The 18,591-nt window shown below is 42.3% G+C and overlaps 2 protein-coding genes and 1 long non-coding RNA gene across 3 annotated transcripts; 2 read left to right on the top strand and 1 right to left on the bottom strand.

Annotated features, from left to right (window-relative positions):
- Positions 1-3,792: 3,792 nt before the first annotated feature.
- amh (anti-Mullerian hormone) lies at positions 3,793-6,299 on the top strand (the record flags this gene model as incomplete). Its single annotated transcript, XM_083647244.1, has 6 exons — positions 3,793-4,117; positions 4,227-4,396; positions 4,624-4,735; positions 4,821-4,914; positions 5,028-5,452; positions 5,887-6,299. The coding sequence occupies 6 exons, from the start codon at positions 3,793-3,795 to the stop codon at positions 6,297-6,299; spliced, it is 1,539 nt and encodes a 512-aa protein (XP_083503370.1).
- A 742-nt stretch (positions 6,300-7,041) lies between these two features.
- LOC310786488 lies at positions 7,042-8,458 on the bottom strand. The gene is made up of 4 exons (XR_014553221.1): positions 8,370-8,458; positions 8,134-8,268; positions 7,760-7,842; positions 7,042-7,171 (listed from the first exon to the last, which is right to left on the bottom strand). It is a non-coding gene; the product is annotated as an uncharacterized lncRNA (long non-coding RNA).
- A 1,984-nt stretch (positions 8,459-10,442) lies between these two features.
- Positions 10,443-18,225, top strand: oaz1a (ornithine decarboxylase antizyme 1a). Its single transcript, XM_083647181.1, is given in 6 exon segments — positions 10,443-10,601; positions 14,444-14,504; positions 14,506-14,592; positions 15,597-15,772; positions 16,246-16,331; positions 17,593-18,225. Coding segments are annotated over 6 exon segments (669 nt in total). The 5' UTR covers positions 10,443-10,482; the 3' UTR covers positions 17,733-18,225.
- The last annotated feature ends 366 nt before the right edge of the window (positions 18,226-18,591 follow it).

Genomic DNA, 18,591 nt, shown 5'->3' with positions numbered 1-18,591 from the left:
TGTATCCCTGTGAGATGCGCACCACACAAAGAGAAACTCAGAACTTGCGTGTGTATTTTCCACACCGATACAGAGATGTGCTGTGGTGCAGCATGACTAGGTTCCAGCAGTTGTATCGGATGTTTTGGTTTTTCTACCGCCCCAGACTACGGGGGAAAATGGTGCTTTTTTTCCAAACCACAGCAAATCAGATTTTAAAAAGGCTTTTATGGTGCATAGAAAACTCGATCTTGACCTCTCATACACACACACACTCTATCTTATTGAAAGGGGCCTTGCTTGTAATGTGAGCGTACTGTGTAGGCGTAATGGCGCGAGGCGTTCTGATGTAAAACACTTGTACACGTGTGGATCACTTTGTTGGGAGTTAAGAGCAGCCAAGCTTCCTTTTCTTCTGATTCTTTTCAAATGATCATGAACAGAAGACGAGATGCAGGATTGCACTTCAGCTCATGTTGTGCGCTTTTTCTTTTCATTTGCCAATGTGTGCGTCCAAGGGAAGATTAGACTAATCAAAGCTTTATAGTAAAAAAAAGAATAATAATCCTGTCCTGTAGACTCGATTGCTCTGTAAACGCAAACGTGTTTTTCATCTGCGGGTTTTCAAGTGAAAAGGGGGAAAGTCATTTTGCTCCTGTTGGAACACAACCAGAGAGGCAACAGCCCTTTTCTTACCAGCACTGAGAGGTCTTTTGTAATTGTTGATGCTGTTTTAATTTTCTTAGGGTGTTTGATACGAGTGCAGTTGTTCTATATTATTATGCTTTTAATTGTGGCTTAAGAGTCCAATCATTTCTTAATACTACTAGTCAGCCAGCACGGTGCTCTCCTTCACTTAAAAAAAGGACAATGCAGCTATCAATAAATACTGCTCTCCTGCTGTGCTGCAGAGAGGTCTGGTTTAATGATCTTCAACACAAGCTTGCTGGGTGGCTTTCTGATGTCCCATCTGAGCTGTACCCTGAAGGGGTGGCATCATGTATGTGTGAGTGACAATGGTGTGTGGAAATTGAAAATATCATTACCTAGATTTTAAACCGATTGCTTCATTGTAGCTACTTGTACAATCAGTCAAAAGGGATGAGGTGCTGATATTCAAGTCCATTGGTGTATATGCATGATTTGAATCTAAAGCTCCTATGCCGTTCTCCATCCTGGTACAGAATTGGTAGATAATCTGTGAGAGCTTTGCTGTCGAGGCTGTTTACTCTAAATCCTGCCAAAGGTCTTACTCAGGAACGTCTCAGATCGCTTGAAATTATGTAACTTCCTTTTCTTTTTCTTTTCTTTTTTACTACTACTGCATGTCACGAATGTATCTACCATCTCGTGAAGTCCCTCCCACCCTCTCCTATCCAACTCAGGACGGTTAACCTGAAAATTGGACCTCGGTGCTCTTAGCTGACAAATTGCCGTAGCGATTTGTTCCCCTGTCTCCTCAGATCATTTCTCACTGTCACATACATCCAGCCTCTTAAGCAAAACCCTGCTTTCTAAAGCTTTATACATCAGTCTGCTCTTAAGCTGCTGCTGTGGAATGGCTGCAACTTTTCAGCATCTTCCTACAATCACAAATGCCTCTGTCTCGATCTGGGTCTCTCTGAGTAGGATGTTCAGTGTCCTCATGGTGTGATCTCTTCCCTTTACATGGGGGAAACTGTCAGTGAAAAAGACAAATGTGACCATGTATAGCGATCTCTGATTGGTAAAGCCAGGGCAGGTTTGAGGTGCAATAATGGCAAACCTACTTTCCAAAAGGTCCTGGGTTTTCATGGAAAAAGTCTTGCTGTTTGGTGTTGGTGCTTTTATCTTAAGATGTTATAATGACAAATGGAACTGAGATGTTTTTTCTGCTTTTTATCATTAATAAAAAGGAAATTTGTATATTGTATTTAATTCTGTTGTGCATGACGACGTTGAGAATTGTGTCTGACTGCAATTATTCCAGTCTCTGGCTGTTTTCTCTCAGCAGCAGAACAGCACATCATAACTTTGACCAAAAATGGGGCTGATGTTTTGTGTTCAGAAATTCACTGTCTGTAATGCCTCAGACAGAACCAGCCAACTAGCCTAGTTCCCCTGGGAAGCCCAACGTGGTTGAATATACACAACCTATCATATCAAATACAATATTCACACAATGGTAAAGTGGGTTACAAAATTTACACAGTAGGAATATGCATAATGTGAAAGATGGATCCCTTCCATGTAATTTTTGAGTTAAAATGCAAATTCTAGATGTCTGATAGACTCGAAATGTGAATACAAGCCCTGATTTCACGAGTGATTTACATAGTATCCAACATCACTGTCTGAGAGATAAACAAAGTAATTTGTCCCACATGATACACACCTGCCAAAATCTTCCACAAATATGGTCTTGAGAATACTTTGAAGCCATTAGAGAATGATAAACAATTCCTGTCATTCCTCACAGGAGATCTGTGCAAGAATGAGCCTTGACTTTATCTCTTGGCATCCAGCTGCCACTGAACGGCTCAGGCTCAGAGACCTTGATCGTCTGCAAAACAAGCAGCTGCAGCTGTGAGATTTCTCTGTGCGAGCAGGTTGCAGAGCACTTCCTGGTGTCTGGAACCAACAGCATCAGATGAAATACGGCTACATGGAATGTTTCTAATTAAAGATGGAAATAAAGGTTGTACAAGATGCAAACGTGAGTTCAGTTCAGGTATTAGCCCCTTATCACAAACATGTCTCAAAGGGTTTTTTACATGGCATCATCACAGTCATATACTATGTCATATAAATTATATCTACACACAGCATACATACATCATACAGGACATTTGACTAGATCACATTTGATACTACACAAACAGCATATCTTTCAACCCACAACCTTCTTGCTGTGAGGCAACAGTGAATAGTCTTTAACATGCACTCTTCTCTAATATAATCTCTCTGTGCTAGGTGTATTGTAATTGCAATGCGAGCACAATATATATTTTGTGCTCTCGTTCAGCCAATTTCACCTCAGGATCTCTGACTATAGTTTGCTGCGATGAACAATACCTTTTACTCTCACCTGTATCCCATACATTTTAACTAACAATAAATACACATCTTCATCAGATCAGTTTGAAACTGTTGCGTTAGAGAATAGTAACAACACAACACCTCTGGTCTTCTAGCCTGGGGCACTGAGACACTTGAAGACCTGTCTGTGTTTTTCTCTATCATCTAGAATTCTCCCTTCATATGGATGTCTTTCCTCACAGCCAATACAGTAGTCTGCCTACTGATGTGGGGAAATCACATGTCTGAATTAACAGAACTGTTAATTGAAAAGAATTGTTTGCCTTTTCCTCCGCCTCCCCTTAATTATCTCAGTTAAACCCTAAGATTCAGAGCATTGTGCTTTTGCAGGAGGTAGACCGCACCTTACAAGGCGGCAAACATCCATGTTGAAACAGTATCCGACTCTTCAAGGGCACAGTATTCCCCAGCTATTTTGGCAGGTTCCCACTGGGTGAGAAGGGGTGTGGGATAATATAATCCCATCCTCTCCCATCCAGAGCAAGGGATTGAGAAAGAACTGACCACACAGACAAAGGACAAAGACAGCGGAGGATGTTGCTGTTTGATGCTCTCTGCTGTTGGGCACTGATGCTGCACTGGACCATTTTGAATTGTGTTCCCCTGGGTGAGGATGATAGCAGCTTTAATGTGTGTGCAGAATGCTGGTTTTCCCATGCGTGATATATAATGTTTGTTCTTTTTTCATATTCTATTTAAGAAGATGAGAGGAGGAGGCCCCGCCACACTGGATTGATGGACTCCCTAGAGATTGAAGATGGTTCCAGAGTCAAAAATGCTGATTACGCCCTCTCATCAAAAGAGGCCTCATCAGACAGCACAGTTTCTCATCACCTCCCTGATAACGCACCGTGCTTTGGAAGTTCACAGGGTCATGGCGAGATTCTGGACGACATCTTTGCAGTTTTGCGTGAAGGGGGTGAACTGACAAACAACAACCTGACCCAGTTTGGAATCTGCACAAAAGCGGACGGTTCCTCAGGCTTAGTCTTGTCAGAGCTCGCCAATGCAGCAAAGAGAGACCCGCCAACAGGACTGAATGTTTTGCACCCAACCAAAGGTACTGGTGCTCCTTGATTACCGTTGGCTCACTTTGAACAGTCTTTTCATGTGTATGTAAGAATAAGTATGTAGTTTATGTTTTATGCAATGTTTGTTTTCTCTGTCAGAGCTGTTGGCTGGAGCGGCTGGGAGTGGAAGTCTTGTATTGACCCTTGACCTCCCACAGTCTCCCTTGCTGAAGCAGAACCCCATACTGCTCTTGGCTTTTGGAAGCCCCCTTGCAGCAAGAGACCTGAGCGTCACTTTCTCGAGTCCGTCTCTGCACCCTAACACACAGGTAAGGCCTTGCCATTATGTGAACATTGCATGACTAAAATGCAATCCTAAAGTTCTGATATCTCTTGTGTATTTTCTCTTGTTTGAATTTGTTGGAAATACAATGACAAGGTTTGCATTTCAAAAGGAGGCACCAAACCTGCAGATTTCAGATGTATTTTAGTACACACTGTGGTCCACACAGGCGGCAGGGCTTCATCCAACCATTCATCTTCTTGTCCTTCCTAGGCCGTGTGTGTTTCAGAAGGAACACAGTACATTATCTTGACAGGAAAAGCATCAGAGGGCAATGTTACTCAGCAATGGAGGTTATCTGTTGAGGCAAAATCCTCTGATACAGGTAAGATAATGGACATTTCTCATTTTCCTCCTTGGGTCATGTGCACGTGTACTTTACTTTGCAAATATATTTCCACTCTTCGCAGGGCAAATGCTACAAGAAATCCTTGGAGAATCGGGAAGTAACACCAGCATGACTCCAGTTCTGCTTTTCTTCTCGGACAGAGGAGCTGATCTGAGGTTGCTCATGTTCCCTTTTCAAATTTGACCAGGCTATAGTTGGGAATAATGCTCTAAAAGGCTATACTGTTTGTTTGTTTGTTTGTTTGTTTGTTTGGTATTGTCTTCCTCAGGTCTACACAGGTGCCAGGTTCGCCCCTGGGCTCCTCCGAGACGGCCTCCTTCCTTTGTGAGCTGCAGAAGTTCCTGGGTGATGTCTTGACTCAGGATAGCCCTGAGTCCACTCCAGTCCAGCTGGACTCCTTACAGTCCCTGCCCCCCCTGACGCTGGGCTTATCCTCCACTGAGACCCTCCTGGTGGGACTGCTCAACTCCACGGCCCCCACCATCTTCTCCTTCCCCCCGCAGGGCTCGGTGCCCCGGGGAGGCGAGCTGGCCCTGCCTCCTACCCTGTTACAGGTGCTCAGGCAGGGGCTGGAGCGGGCCGCGCGGCAGATAACGGACGTAATCAGGGAAGAGGAGCTGGGTCACAGTGCCATGGAGAGGCTGGGATGGCTCACAGCACTCTGTACATTTCCCAAGGAGGAGCCGCCACCAGGTGAGCTGAAGTCAGCCTCCTATCAAAATAAGCATTCAAGACTTTGTAGAACTATACCAGCATTTCATTTCATGCCACAGATGTGATTGAAACCATAACAAAATCTTTGTATTTTAAAGAACTTTGCTGATTTATTTAGCGTATCAGCTCACGCATAACCACAAACTGTAAACCGTTTTGCAGGCATTCATTTAGTTTGACAGTTATTGAGAGTTGATTGGAGTTAAGTTGTGGACCAGTGATGTCATTTGTGCTTGAATAACATCACTGGTCCACAACTCAACTCAACTCTCAAAATGTGTGCAAAATAAATCAGCATTGTTTTTGGTGAAGTTTAAGTAAGCTCACCCTAACAAAAATGTTGATTTCTTTGGTATGTACTACTGTACCACGGTGTGATTTCTGTTTTTTCTGTTTGCTCTCCCACAAACCAGGGGAGAGCCAATACCGTGCTTTCCTCCTGCTGAAGGCCCTGCAGACAGTGGCGGGTGCCTACGAGGTGGAGAGGAGACTGCGGGCCACCAGAGCAGATCAGAGCGGCCCAGTGAGTGACCTGTGCGGGCTGCACAACCTCACCGTGTCCCTCCAAAAGTATCTCCATGGCCCGACCACTGCCAACATCAACAACTGCCACGGCGTCTGCGCGTACCCCTTTACAACCCAGTACAACGTCAACAACCACGCCATCCTGCTGAGCAGAATCATTGACGGTGGCACGGTGCTGGAGCGTCCGCTGTGCTGCGTGCCTGTGGCCTACGAAGACCTGCAGGTGGTAGATTTGAACGACCAAGGGACTTTTCTCTCCATTAAACCCGATATGGTGGCCACGAAGTGTGGATGCCGCTGAAGGCATTTTCTTTTGTGTTTTTGCAGTTTAGCTCTTTGGGACAACAATGATTAAACGTGGCCTGTTTAGGGGATGGAAAGCCTGTGCCATGCAGGATTAATACACTGGTAGAATATGCACACTTTAACTCAGAGGTCTGTTTATTTGCTTATAGTTGTTTTGTTTCTCACTTTTATAAATAATCAGAAACATTTGTGTCCCAAGATGCTTTTCACAGTTCTAGTAAACAGTCTTTGATATAATTCTGTCATCAATACATTTTCTTGTAATGTTATGTGAGAAGATTTACAGTGTTATCCATTTTTAGCTAATGGTTCTTTTAAGAAAGGAAAGCCATTGTTTCCCCAGGGTAAACCCCTTGGCTTGGGATGTATTCCACCACTTTTGCTGTATTTGTGCAATTAATTTGCTTACAAACTAACATTGCCATTATCATTATTAACATAAATATCGTGTTCCAAAAACTGGCATGTTACTGATGAGTTTATTTAAAACTGTATGGTGTTAAGTGATTTTTCTAAATTAGTTGTAGTAGATTTAATCAAGTCTCATCAATTGAATTGAGTGATCTAAAACATGTACAAATGTGATAAGGGTTCTGAATGGGAAGAATTAGTACAAAGTAGAAAATGGCTAAATGTATCATTTCATTTTGTTTATATTATTAAACACAAAACATACTACCACATTTGTTTGTACTCCTCAATCTGAAGTCTGTATGATGTTACAGATGTTGGCGACTTCTATTTGACTCATTATTCTTTTGTTCTGGGTTTCAGGATTCTTTTTGTGTCGATTGTCTTTTTTTTTCTTCTTATCGCTCCAAGTTCTTCAGATCCCCAGTACCACAGGAAACGCTCCCACATAGAGCCCTGGTGGCAGAACATAAAACCAAATCAGAATGAAAATATCTTTGTAAACCCAATGATCTATTAGACATTGGCTCTAGTGATTAGATTTTATATTTTGCATTTACATTTAGAGCACAAGCAGGTATTAACTGGGACAAAGCACAAAAGCTTCACTCTGTCTTACAATGTGTTCGATTTAATCCTGTTTGGTGTTTTGGATGGAAGCCTATACCTATAGACCAGGGGTGGGCAACATTTTTCTCCAGAGGGCCATACTGGTCGACTTACATCAAGTAAGCGAAGGGTCACACATTGGAGATTATACCTGCCAACACTCCTGATTTTCGCCGGAGTCTCCCTATTTTTAACCCTCTCTCCCGATTGGTAATTTCTTGTTAATCTCCTGATATAACAGTGATACAAATCCAATGGCTGTAGCAGATGAGATTTATTCATAATTCATAATTCTGGCTTTTACAGTATTGAGTTTTTGGGGGTCGTTTTGTTTTTCTTTGAGGACCTTGGGGGCCGGATTGAGATGGTCCAGGGGCCAGGTTGGGCCCTGGGGCCGCATTTTACCCATGTGTGCTATAGACCCATAGACAGTACCTGAGTTATGGAACCGTCTTGCACACTTCCAAAGAAAGACATTATACCCAGGTCTGTCTCCTCATAGAAAGATTCCAGGGCATCTGGAAAACAAAAATGTAACAGTGAAGGGTTGGGATGTGAGTGGAGGGGAGTTTAAGACTGCGTATCGGCCCTACAGTGAGGTATCTTGAAATTAATTAAACAAAGCACAATCTGAGTCAAATGTGTTACAAGCAGAAGTACACTGTTAGAAAAACAACAACACTTTCTGCATTAGCTACTGTATATGGCTTGTTTTTGGTATTCTTCTAGGCAAGGAATTCCATTTGTCTGCTGTGTTTTCTGTGAGAACGTGTCAATATTTCTCATCATGATCATATTGTACTACTCACCATGGAATTCAGTCACACCTGAGCTCACAACCATTATGACTAGAGCCAACACTAAGCAGCGGTTCATTGTGAATCCCTTCCATGGGTTTGGAACATCACTTAAACTTTGGATGGACAGAATCCGGTCATAAGACACTATAGGGATAGACAGTTGCATGGAGCATTACATACAATGTAATGTAGTTATCATCACACAATTCAATTGGTTGGTAGTTTAGGGTGTAGGCATGTCTTACTTTTGATGCTTTCAGATGATTTAGTTCCAGCTCTTATTTCTAAAGTCCTGTAAGGTTGAGGTTCCAATTTAAAATTGCATCTAAAAAGAAATGAAAAAGTTAAGACAAATGATCCCAAAATGCATAAAAAACAACTGGATAGATATCCAAGTCTTTGTAGAGTGCAGCATGTGTGCGCCACAGTGCCACTTGCACCAATAGTCTTGTAAAACACATGTCATAGACAGCCTAAAATGGGCACCTGCTCCTCGTAGTTGGGAAATACCCGAATTTGTTTACAATGAGTTCCATGTTTACATACAACTCTACATAGAAAGAGAAAGAAACGTACCTGATATGAACATTCACAGCAGTGTTTTCCCACACAGCTGAGGGTTAGTGCTTGTGTTGATGGTGATTTCTCTTGTGTAAGAGCTGGAGAGTGTCACGCACACCCTGCACCATGTTCCTTTGCTGCTTGACTGGCAGGCACAGATGACAGCTGTTGAAAAAAGAAAAGGGACATTCGTGGTGAGTGCTGCTAATACTGTCGATACTCAGCTGCAGCTAGGCTATAGGCTCTGTTGATATGAGGAATATAGATGCTAGATGAAGTAAAATAAATGAAACTTTAATGGATTTACACTTGCTTTTGTTAATGTAATAGTTTGTGCACTTATTCCAGATTTTTTAAAAGTTAGTAATTATTTATTTATAATTTATATGCAGTGCACACACACACACACACACACACACACACACACACACACACACACACACACACACACACACACACACACACACACACACACACACACACACACACACACACACACACACACACACACACACACACACACACTAACACACACATTAAACTCCCCTTATCAAAGGAAAATGGACTGAGCATGCTTGAAAGGAGACATTTGTTTCCACACATTTGGACCGGGAGCTGCCCAGTACTACCCTGTCAGTGTTGGTGCTCACTGAGTAGCCCCACTGGGACAGTTTGGGGTTAAGTGTCTTGCTAGTAAAAGGTTCCTTGACAGCAGTTTGGGGGGAGCATTTACTATTTGGTTTCCCCCACGCACATTTCCCCCAGACAATCAGAGGTTTGAGTCAGCAACCTTCAGTCAAGTATGGAAATAGGGAACCCCCTTGTTCAGCAAAGTACAACACCAAGTTTAAAGGTTCTCCATAAGCATTGCATCAGAAACTGACCAGGCATAAGTTTGGGAAAGTGTGGTACCATTAGCAGTGAAGTGAAAAACAGGAATGAATCTGGCTTTACTTACTAATCTAGTTTTAAACTCTATGTTCTCTCATCCTGTTTGCATTGCACAAGGATGTGATCTGATCAAAAAGGTATATCTTTTACTTTGAGTAAATTTTTTTAGACAGACAAAGCTTGGGGACAAAGCCCCAGTTTACTTGCTTACCGTAGTTTCGGTAAATTCCTGGATGCCTATGGGATCATGATTTTGTTATTTGATCCAAACAATTACTGTAGGCCTATTTGATCTCAATAATTGAGACAAGATAGCTTCAGACTATTAAAAAAGGTAATTTGTTTGTTTCTGACTCTGGGAAAGTGGGCAAAACAGTAAAATTCCCCAATATATAGCCTACTACTGTATATCTGAACTATCTCTTTGACCAAATCACATAGCCTACATGTAGGCTAATCTAAGGTGATCTCCTTTGGATATTACATTAGTTAATGTAAAAAAAACAAAAAAACATTCACTGGCTAAAAATTACCATTCACTGAGCCAGTGAGCCTCCCCTGAAACTGTTCGGAGCCCCCCTGGGGAGGCTCGCCTCCCACTTTGAAAACCTCTACCTACAGTTTAGTAGCTGTGGCTATATTGGCACTACATTTACATATATTTGCATATTCAATGACAATGGCATGTGTGTATGATAGGTTTACATTTCAAATGGTTTATTTTATTTATTATCTTGTTTAAGTAGCCTAATTTAGTGAATGGATTAATCAACTGCGTCATTATTTTCACTGCTATACGTCATGATTATCAGGACACTCCCCTCTGTCAAATACTGCTGCCTGCCCTCTCAATTATCAGTTGGCGAGGAGAAGCAAGAGCGATCTGCGGGCGTGGACGTTGGCCGGATGGTTAAATCCAACCTACAGACGATATTGAATAGCCATTGTTTTGTTAGAGAAAAAGAGAGAAACTTATTCGAGATGCCAGTAATTGAACAAACCAGTAATAAACCCGAAAGTGAAAGGTATGTTATCGTAATTGTTAGGGATTGCGAATAGCTAAGTTTAAAAACCGCGGCCTACATACGAGAGACACAGGATATTTCCTGGATTGGTACAATTTCTGTATTCATTGTTTACAATCTTCTTTGAAAATGATGTTCCCAATAACGTTACACATAACCCAGCGGTTTTGTTACCGTAACTAAATGGTGTGAAAGGATAGTGAATCGATACAACCTTAAATCACAAACCAGTAACCTGGATTGGACAACACTTGAGACTAATCGTTGAATATTGGCATCCAGCAAATAGTCATCATTCGATAGTCAACGTTGCTGTGGAGGCTCTAGCTAGCTACCGTGACGTTAGCTAAACGCGTTAGCTAGCTAGTAGCAGACTGCACCAACTAGCAAACGCTAATGTGCTAGTCAACCAGAAGCAGCTAACGCTAGTATGCTATTTACAACGTTTATTTATATATAGTATATAGTACTATATAGTAGTATACTGTGTATATAGTAGTATACATATATATAGTTTTCCATGTACTCGTTATAACTGTGATTTCTCGCGTCAGTTAAGGTTGTTGGTTGTTTAGCTTAAATGGCTAACGTTAAATTGATTAACGTAACGTACTTTAGCTAACGGCTAGCTACGGATGTTTTCAACATTTGCTGCTCCGACGAAAACGAGTGTTATTGCAACGTCATTCTAATTCAGCTAACGTTAATACCTTTGAATCAAACGTGCATTTTACTTTAATCTTAACAATGTGATTCACAAGGTATGTCGTAGCGCTAGCTAGCTTGTTGCTCACCAGCCTAGGACCAGCCTAGTGTTAGCTTGATGGCTGATGGCTCAATTGATGATTTGTGGCTCCAGGCTGGCTTTTTCTTTTCTTCTTCTTCATTTTTATTTCGCCCTCGGGCTCACCCTGAACCGTAGCTAATGGAGTAACGTTAACTAAATTAGATAGACCCTTCTCACGGGGGCATTTTGTGTCGAAAAGGCAGAATAAACACAGGTGCAAGCAAAATACTAATAAGGGTTTCCAAATTCCAATCATGGAAGTTTGAAACCCTCATTAGTGTTTTGCTATTGATACCACTTAGTTGAGAAAGGACCAGTCGACTGCAATAGGCCCTTTTCACAGCAACCGTTTTGAGGTGTTAAAGTAATTGGTAAAGGTATTGGTTACACCTGCTTTGCTTTACTTACTGCTTTACCACTTCAAAACGGTTGCTGTGAAAAAGGTCTATGTTCTATCAACATTATAACATCTGTCATGAGCTGTTGATCTGATGAAGGTCTTTTCAGACCAAAAGCGAATAATCCATGCAAATACATCACACAGCAATTAAAAAAACCAACCCATTTATTTCTATGGGACTATTCACACACCAAATCAGAAAAAAATCCTGACCGCAAATTTTGATTTGGTGTGAATAGTCCCATAGAGATAAATGGGTTATTTTTTCTTTATATTGCCATGTGATTTATTTGCACAGATTATTCGCTTTTGGCCTGAAAACACCACTGTGATAATTAACCATTGTGGGATTATTTGCAAGATAGTGTACTCCAATGGTTAAATATGACATGATGGCTTGCTTGTTGGGTCAGTTCCCACTGAGTACTAACTGAGTCGAAATGAGAAGGCAGTGAGGTTTGAAGCTTGGAAATGTAGGTCATGATTGAACAATATCTTGAGCTATGGCCCAGGTGTTTCTATTGTTTGTCCTCTGTCAGGTTTTCACAAGATATTGGTTTTGGCTGTTAGTCTAGTCTACTCTAGTTTTCCAACCTTGCACAATTTTGTACATTTCCACTGCACTCTGCAAAAAGGAAGCAGGCAGATTTTGAATCCCTGGTGATATCTTGCACACCAAGAGCCCCCTTTAGTAGTTATAGTAGATGTGAAAGTATCATGCCATCAGGGTTCCCACGGGTCCTTGAAATCCTTGTTTGTGAATTTAAACAATAAAAATCAAGGCATTACAAGTTTTTGAAAATAGACATGGGTCATTGAAAGTGCTTGAATTTAGGGTTTTTCCTGCCACGGCCCGCCTCGGTCAAATTTAGCTCCGCCTCCAGCTCTCAACAAGTGACAAGTATTTTCTAACAAGCGTTGTAGTCGGTGGCTTGCTGTGTCATTTGCAATTGCAACTAACAGCACAGTTGAGAAGTGTTCACACATTCAACCCCTTCTCCTTTTAATTGTCTGTGACCTGCTAGTTCTAAAAAAAAAACTGTTTTAATGGTAATTAACCTTGATTCATGTCTCAACTATGCTGTGTTCGGTCCTTGAATTTGGGGAATTGGGCATGGAAAGTTCTTGAAGTTCATGTTGAAGAACGTGTAGGAACCCTGGCTGTATCATACCAGCAACAGCAAGTATGTGTTATCTCATCTTTGCGTTATATTCACATGGAAAAGCATCTCTTATCTGAGCAGAATCTCCGATGTGACTAACCATACTCATGATGTGCGTAGCTGCCTACTGTGGTATGGGGATTTCAAGAAAAGTTGCAAACAGCACGGAGAAGTTTATTAACAGCCTTGTGCTGTCTTTTAGTTTGAATACAGTGCAGATGGACTGCAAAGTGGCATGGATGGTTTTCTCTATCTAAGGAAGTGTACCGTACTTGGCTGTTATCTGGCAGTGGGATTTCAGAAGGAACATAATGTGCCCAATTACATTGAGTTAATTTCCCCTTAATATCAGCATGATACATTTGCCTCACATGATCAGGCAATAGGTTGGCTATCACATATGCCTCGGTTGGGTTGAGCTACATAGGTGACAACAGTTCTCATTTGGTTTTCACACGTCTGCTCCACATATAGCACAGCCGTGCCGTTTGCGTAAGCGTGCATCTGCCAGTGCCAGTGCCAGTGCAGTTAGGCCGGCAGCAGTGCTGTCGCTAATGGGTTTTGTTCTCACACAAGTAAATGCAGCCTGCCACACACACGCACGTCACACACACACACACACACACACACACACAAGCTAGACTAATTCTATAAAACACACCGAATCAAAATGGTTGGTGTGGCTCAGTGGGTTGTGTAATCTGGTGTTTTCTCCCTGCGCTATTAGCTAGTGTAAAGTGTTCAGACACAGCAGTGTAAGCCTGAAGTAGGCTATTCACTAGAGACAAACAGAATTAACCTGTTTCTCTGATAGCTGTCCCCTAGGAATCATGTGACACACTCAGCTTGAGACCCAAGGCCCCACACAAACTAATGTTTATTTGAGGAGGCTTGAAGTTTCTCTTCACAGACGGAAAATTTCCCTCTGGGCAAAGTGACGAGGATCGTATCCAGTCATGTCCCTCTCATACACATTCCTCTTGCTAACTCATAGTGATGAATGGAAGAGAAAACATCATTTGTCAGCAGGGGTCCTAGACTAGTGCATTTGACAAAGTAGGTACGCACTCATCTTAGTTTGAATGAGTCATCAGTGATGGCAAGTCGGCACAGGCTGGTGTTCAGTGGTGATGTAACAAAACCCAGACCTAGATCCTGTCTGTTACTCATTATACACAAGCAAAATCTTCCTTTTTATCATTAATCAACATGTTTTGCCAACTTTATTATGCTTTAGACATATACTGAAATATGACTTGGTGAACTTCAACCCATGGCTCTCTGTATATGTGGTTTATAAAGAGTGCTCTCAGTTAATTTTGGACAATGTTTTACTGTGATTTCTGAGATGAAGGGCTCGTATTAACGTGTGACACAACTGCGCTGTATGATTGTGGTTTTGGTCTGTCGTTTTATTTCTACCCGCAGTGAATCCTCCACTGATCATGTCTCCATCCGTGTGTGCGTTTGTTTCGCCCTCCAGTATCTCCAGTCCCGGCAGGCGGTGCTCCCGCTGTTGCAGTAACCCGTGTCCGGGGCCTCTGTGGTGCTCCTGATGCCCCTCTCCCACCCCTGAAGATCCCAGGTGGGCGAGGGAATGACCAGCGGGATCGCAATCTTTCAGCTAAGCTATTCTACTCTGTGAGTTCAGCCACTTTTCCCCCCACTTAACTTGTAGCGGTGTGTGTGTGTCTTTCGTTCTGAGACCAGTTCAGTATGTGTCTCAATCCAGAATCCATGATTCAAGGCAGACTAGATCAATTTTAAGAAGCAAACGCTTCAATCCAATTTGATTCAGACCCGTCTCACCCATCTGTGTTGCGATGTAAATATGATTTGATGCGGTAAACGGTTCCATTTCACTTCTACCATTGTTTTGCAACTGGTTGTTTAAATCAGTTCTATCAGCAATATACATTAATATGGTGTGTTGCACATTTCGATGACCATGATAATATCCTTTTTGGAATCTCAATTCTCATGCGTCTGTGCTGGCGACAGCTGTGGCCAGAGGCATTAGGTTCTCACCTCTCAGGTTGTCCGTCTGTCCTCCACACGTCCGTCCCATTCTCGTGAATGTATATCTCAGCAACGCCTTGAGGGAATTTCTTCAAATTTGGCACAAATGTCCACTTGGTCAAGCTACTGATGTCATTGTATTGATAATATGCTACTACTCTGAATCAAAATAAGTTACATTTTTGTAATGTCTGAATTAATCTGTAAGGCTTATCCTCACTGATAGAGGCACACAGAGGGGTACTGTTTATTATTTATTATGTTTATGGTATCGAACTTGACACATCACTTTTTACGAGTTCCCACTCAGGCGTACTCTGCTGTATCGTTGTGGTTTGAGGTGCACTGTTCTACAGCAGTTTTCTTTTTTAATCTGGGTCACAACCGTTTTCTTGGGACAAGTCTTTTGTGATTCCTTTTCTATCTACGGTAATCAACTTAGACTTTATCGTCATTTTCAACTCGCAGATTTAACTCGCTTGACTCACTTTAAAAATTCTTAGCTCTATTACATCCTGCATTTAATTACATTTGACCATGATATCTATTTATTATGTATCGGTTTAATTATTCTTTTCACTTCTGCATATTCCTAATTTCTAACTGTTGACTCTCCTGTTCCTCAGGATGCTCAGTTGCTGGTTCTTGAGGAGCCTCCCCCTGCCAATGGCAGAGTGCGCTTTCTACTCCTGGAGCCTCGTCGCTCTGAAGGCAAACACTGTGTCTGGAGGGCTGCGCTGAAAGGGGCGAACCTTTATGTTGAAATCCCCCCTGGAGCTTTGCCTGAGGGCAGCAAAGACAGGTTAGGAAGTTCAACCTTTGATCTAGAGATCTATTTTTCTTGTGTCAATTTGGTCAAGAGGAATATGTTTGATGAAAACCTTTTCAGGTTTCAACCAGACATGTTTTTTCCCAATTGCTTGGATGGACCAGTAGGTCAGAGTTGCCCCGTTTTTTTGTGAGAATTCATGAGACTAGATTGGTCGGCTGTGAGTGGGCGAGAGCAGAGAAAGGCAAATATAACAGGCAGGCAAATATAACGGGCTTATCACCTGGCAACAGACCTCGAGCACGACCTGGCCTAATTTAGCCACTAACCGACCAGTTAACTGGCCCAGGCTGAGGGCCATCAAGTTATCCTTAGTGTTGAAACCTGCTGTTTTGTTGTGGTCTGTTTGTGGAAATGTTCTTTAACCGTCAGGACTTATTATTTTCCTGTGGAATCCATTAACTTCCCTTCAGTAATTCATTGACACCTCTCCTGTTTCTCACCAGTTTTGCTCTCCTGCTGGAGTTTGCAGAGGAGCAGCTGCAAGTTGATCATGTGTTCATCTGCTTTCACAAGAGCCGTGACGATAGAGGTGAGACTTCCTTTGGCCTGGGTTTCTCAATCCATTGCTTAGAATAAAAGCTCTGACTGGTGTAACACTGGCAACTTGTACCATCTGAACCACTATAAGTCACACCAATCGTGACAAAGTTTGGCCGTGCAAATTATTCGCTCAAGTTGAACATTTTCAAGTCAAGCGAATAGCGGCTGGGGCGAATATTGTGTCATTCGCGGCGCTTCATTCGCGCTCAACATTCCAAGGCAAATCTTTGTTACTAAACACTGGAAATGGTTCAATGGGCCACTTCAGTAAAGACTGAACCCAAAGAGAGGACTGGAGCACACGAAATCACTAGAAAATATTAATTTAATAGGTACAAAGCACTGACGTTTCAACGCACACAGCGTCTTCTCTAGTGATTTCGTGTGCTCCAGTCCTCTCTTTGGGTTCAGTCTTTACTGAAGTGGCCCATTGAACCTTTTCCAGTGTTTTGTCCTCTTCTGAGAGCACCGACCTCCCTCTGTGGAGGGGTTGAAGCGCAAGAGACTCCCTCTACTCTTTGTTACTAAACACCTGTGGAGTTGAAATATTGTTCAATGTTTATTATTTATGTATATTCATTTATGTTGACAATCAGACAAGCATGTAAATGTCCTAATGTTGCCAAGAGATTTTAGGATTTCCATTAAGTCCTCCCCATTAGACCCTGACCTGCACATGTCTGAAATTCCTTTGGTATGAACGTGTGTAGGCCAGCTACAGAGCCAAGGAGTTGCTGCCTTGATGGGTCACAAAGTATTAACTTGGCCGTCCAGGTAGTGCGGCGGTAGTTTCCCTGCCTGTAACCAACACGAGCGTCACAGGTTCGAGCCCCCGTGTTACCTCCGCCTTGGTCCGGCATCCATACAGGCACAATGATTGGAATTTGGAAACCCTCATTAGTGTTTTGCTTGCACCTGTGTTTACCCTGGCTTCTCGACACAAAATGGCCCCCGTGAGAAGGGTCTATTGGCTGCATCTGTGGTTGGGAAGCCTAGTCGCGGCACTAGTGCCTCCTCTGGTCAGTCGGGGGGCTAGTACGGGTGGAGGGGAACTGGGGGGAATGGCGTGATCCTCCCACACGTCACGTCCTGCCGGCGAAACCCCTCGCTGTCAGGTGAGAAGAAGCAGCTGGTGACTGCATGAGGAACAGGCTGTGAACATCCAACTGTGGAATAAAGCTGCCTGTATCAAAAATGGTAGCCAGAGGAATGTTTTTTCTTACATTTTCCCACATGTTCTTGGTCCTCAGCATCCCTACTGCGCACATTCAGTTTCCTGGGCTTTGAGATTGTGAGACCGGGTCATCCCCTCGTCCCGACCCGCCCTGACGCTTTCTTCATGGCTTACAGAATCGAGCGAGACTCCTCCTCCTCCTCCGACGATGATTAAACTACGCGGAGCAATTACAAAAGTGTTGTTCTTTCAACCCATACCCAAGCATCCTTATGATTTTTGGGAAATTATTATTATCCAAGTTCGGTATGGTTGAGGTTTTCTGTGAAAGGGGTTCTTTGTTTTAATTTTACCTACCATGTGCTGTGTTGAAATGATATTTGCACTAGTGTAAGATGTTATATGCCAGGAATGTAAAGCAAGCACCCACATAACATCTGGGCAAAGCATCCTCGCCACTTTCCATGATGTGTTGTGCTGACTTCCTATTTACCCTCCTGTACAACCCAATGATCATCTCTATAATGTAATATTTATGGTAAAAATTTACATTCATCTTAGTCATGTAATTAGATAAGTATCCATGATCATTTTCAGTTGATTGTTTATATTGATTTTTTTTAATGTGTGCATGGTTTTTATTTTGTTGCTTTGATTCACTTCACAGAAATCTGCATGTTGTAACTACTAAATAAAAGTGCTCACCTTACAGAGTGGGATGTGTTTTCTTGTAAAGTCATACAGACAAACTAAGTATTAATAGCTTACAATTTGATAGGTATCTCCATAATTTATTAGTCCTTCAGGACTATAGAAATGCAATATGTAGAAACAATGGTATACAATCCTGTCACGTGACAAGCATAACAATAATTGCATAATATTGAATGGTAGGGATCATGATTGCTAGCTGCTTACAGTTGTGAATAAATGTTTTTTTTAACATTTGACATTTTCAAACGGGAGTAAAAATATACATATACTAGGCAATAGGCAATTCCTATCGCTAGCTCGCCCACTACGTGGCCTCGCCCGAATCAGTACTTTTTACCTGACCATTAGTTATTATTTTTGT

This window comes from Poromitra crassiceps (assembly GCF_964638095.1).
Source record: "Poromitra crassiceps genome assembly, chromosome: 12".
Lineage (NCBI taxonomy): Eukaryota > Metazoa > Chordata > Actinopteri > Beryciformes > Melamphaidae > Poromitra > Poromitra crassiceps.
Note: the sequence above shows the minus strand (reverse complement) of the source record. Positions and strands in the feature narration are given on the sequence as shown.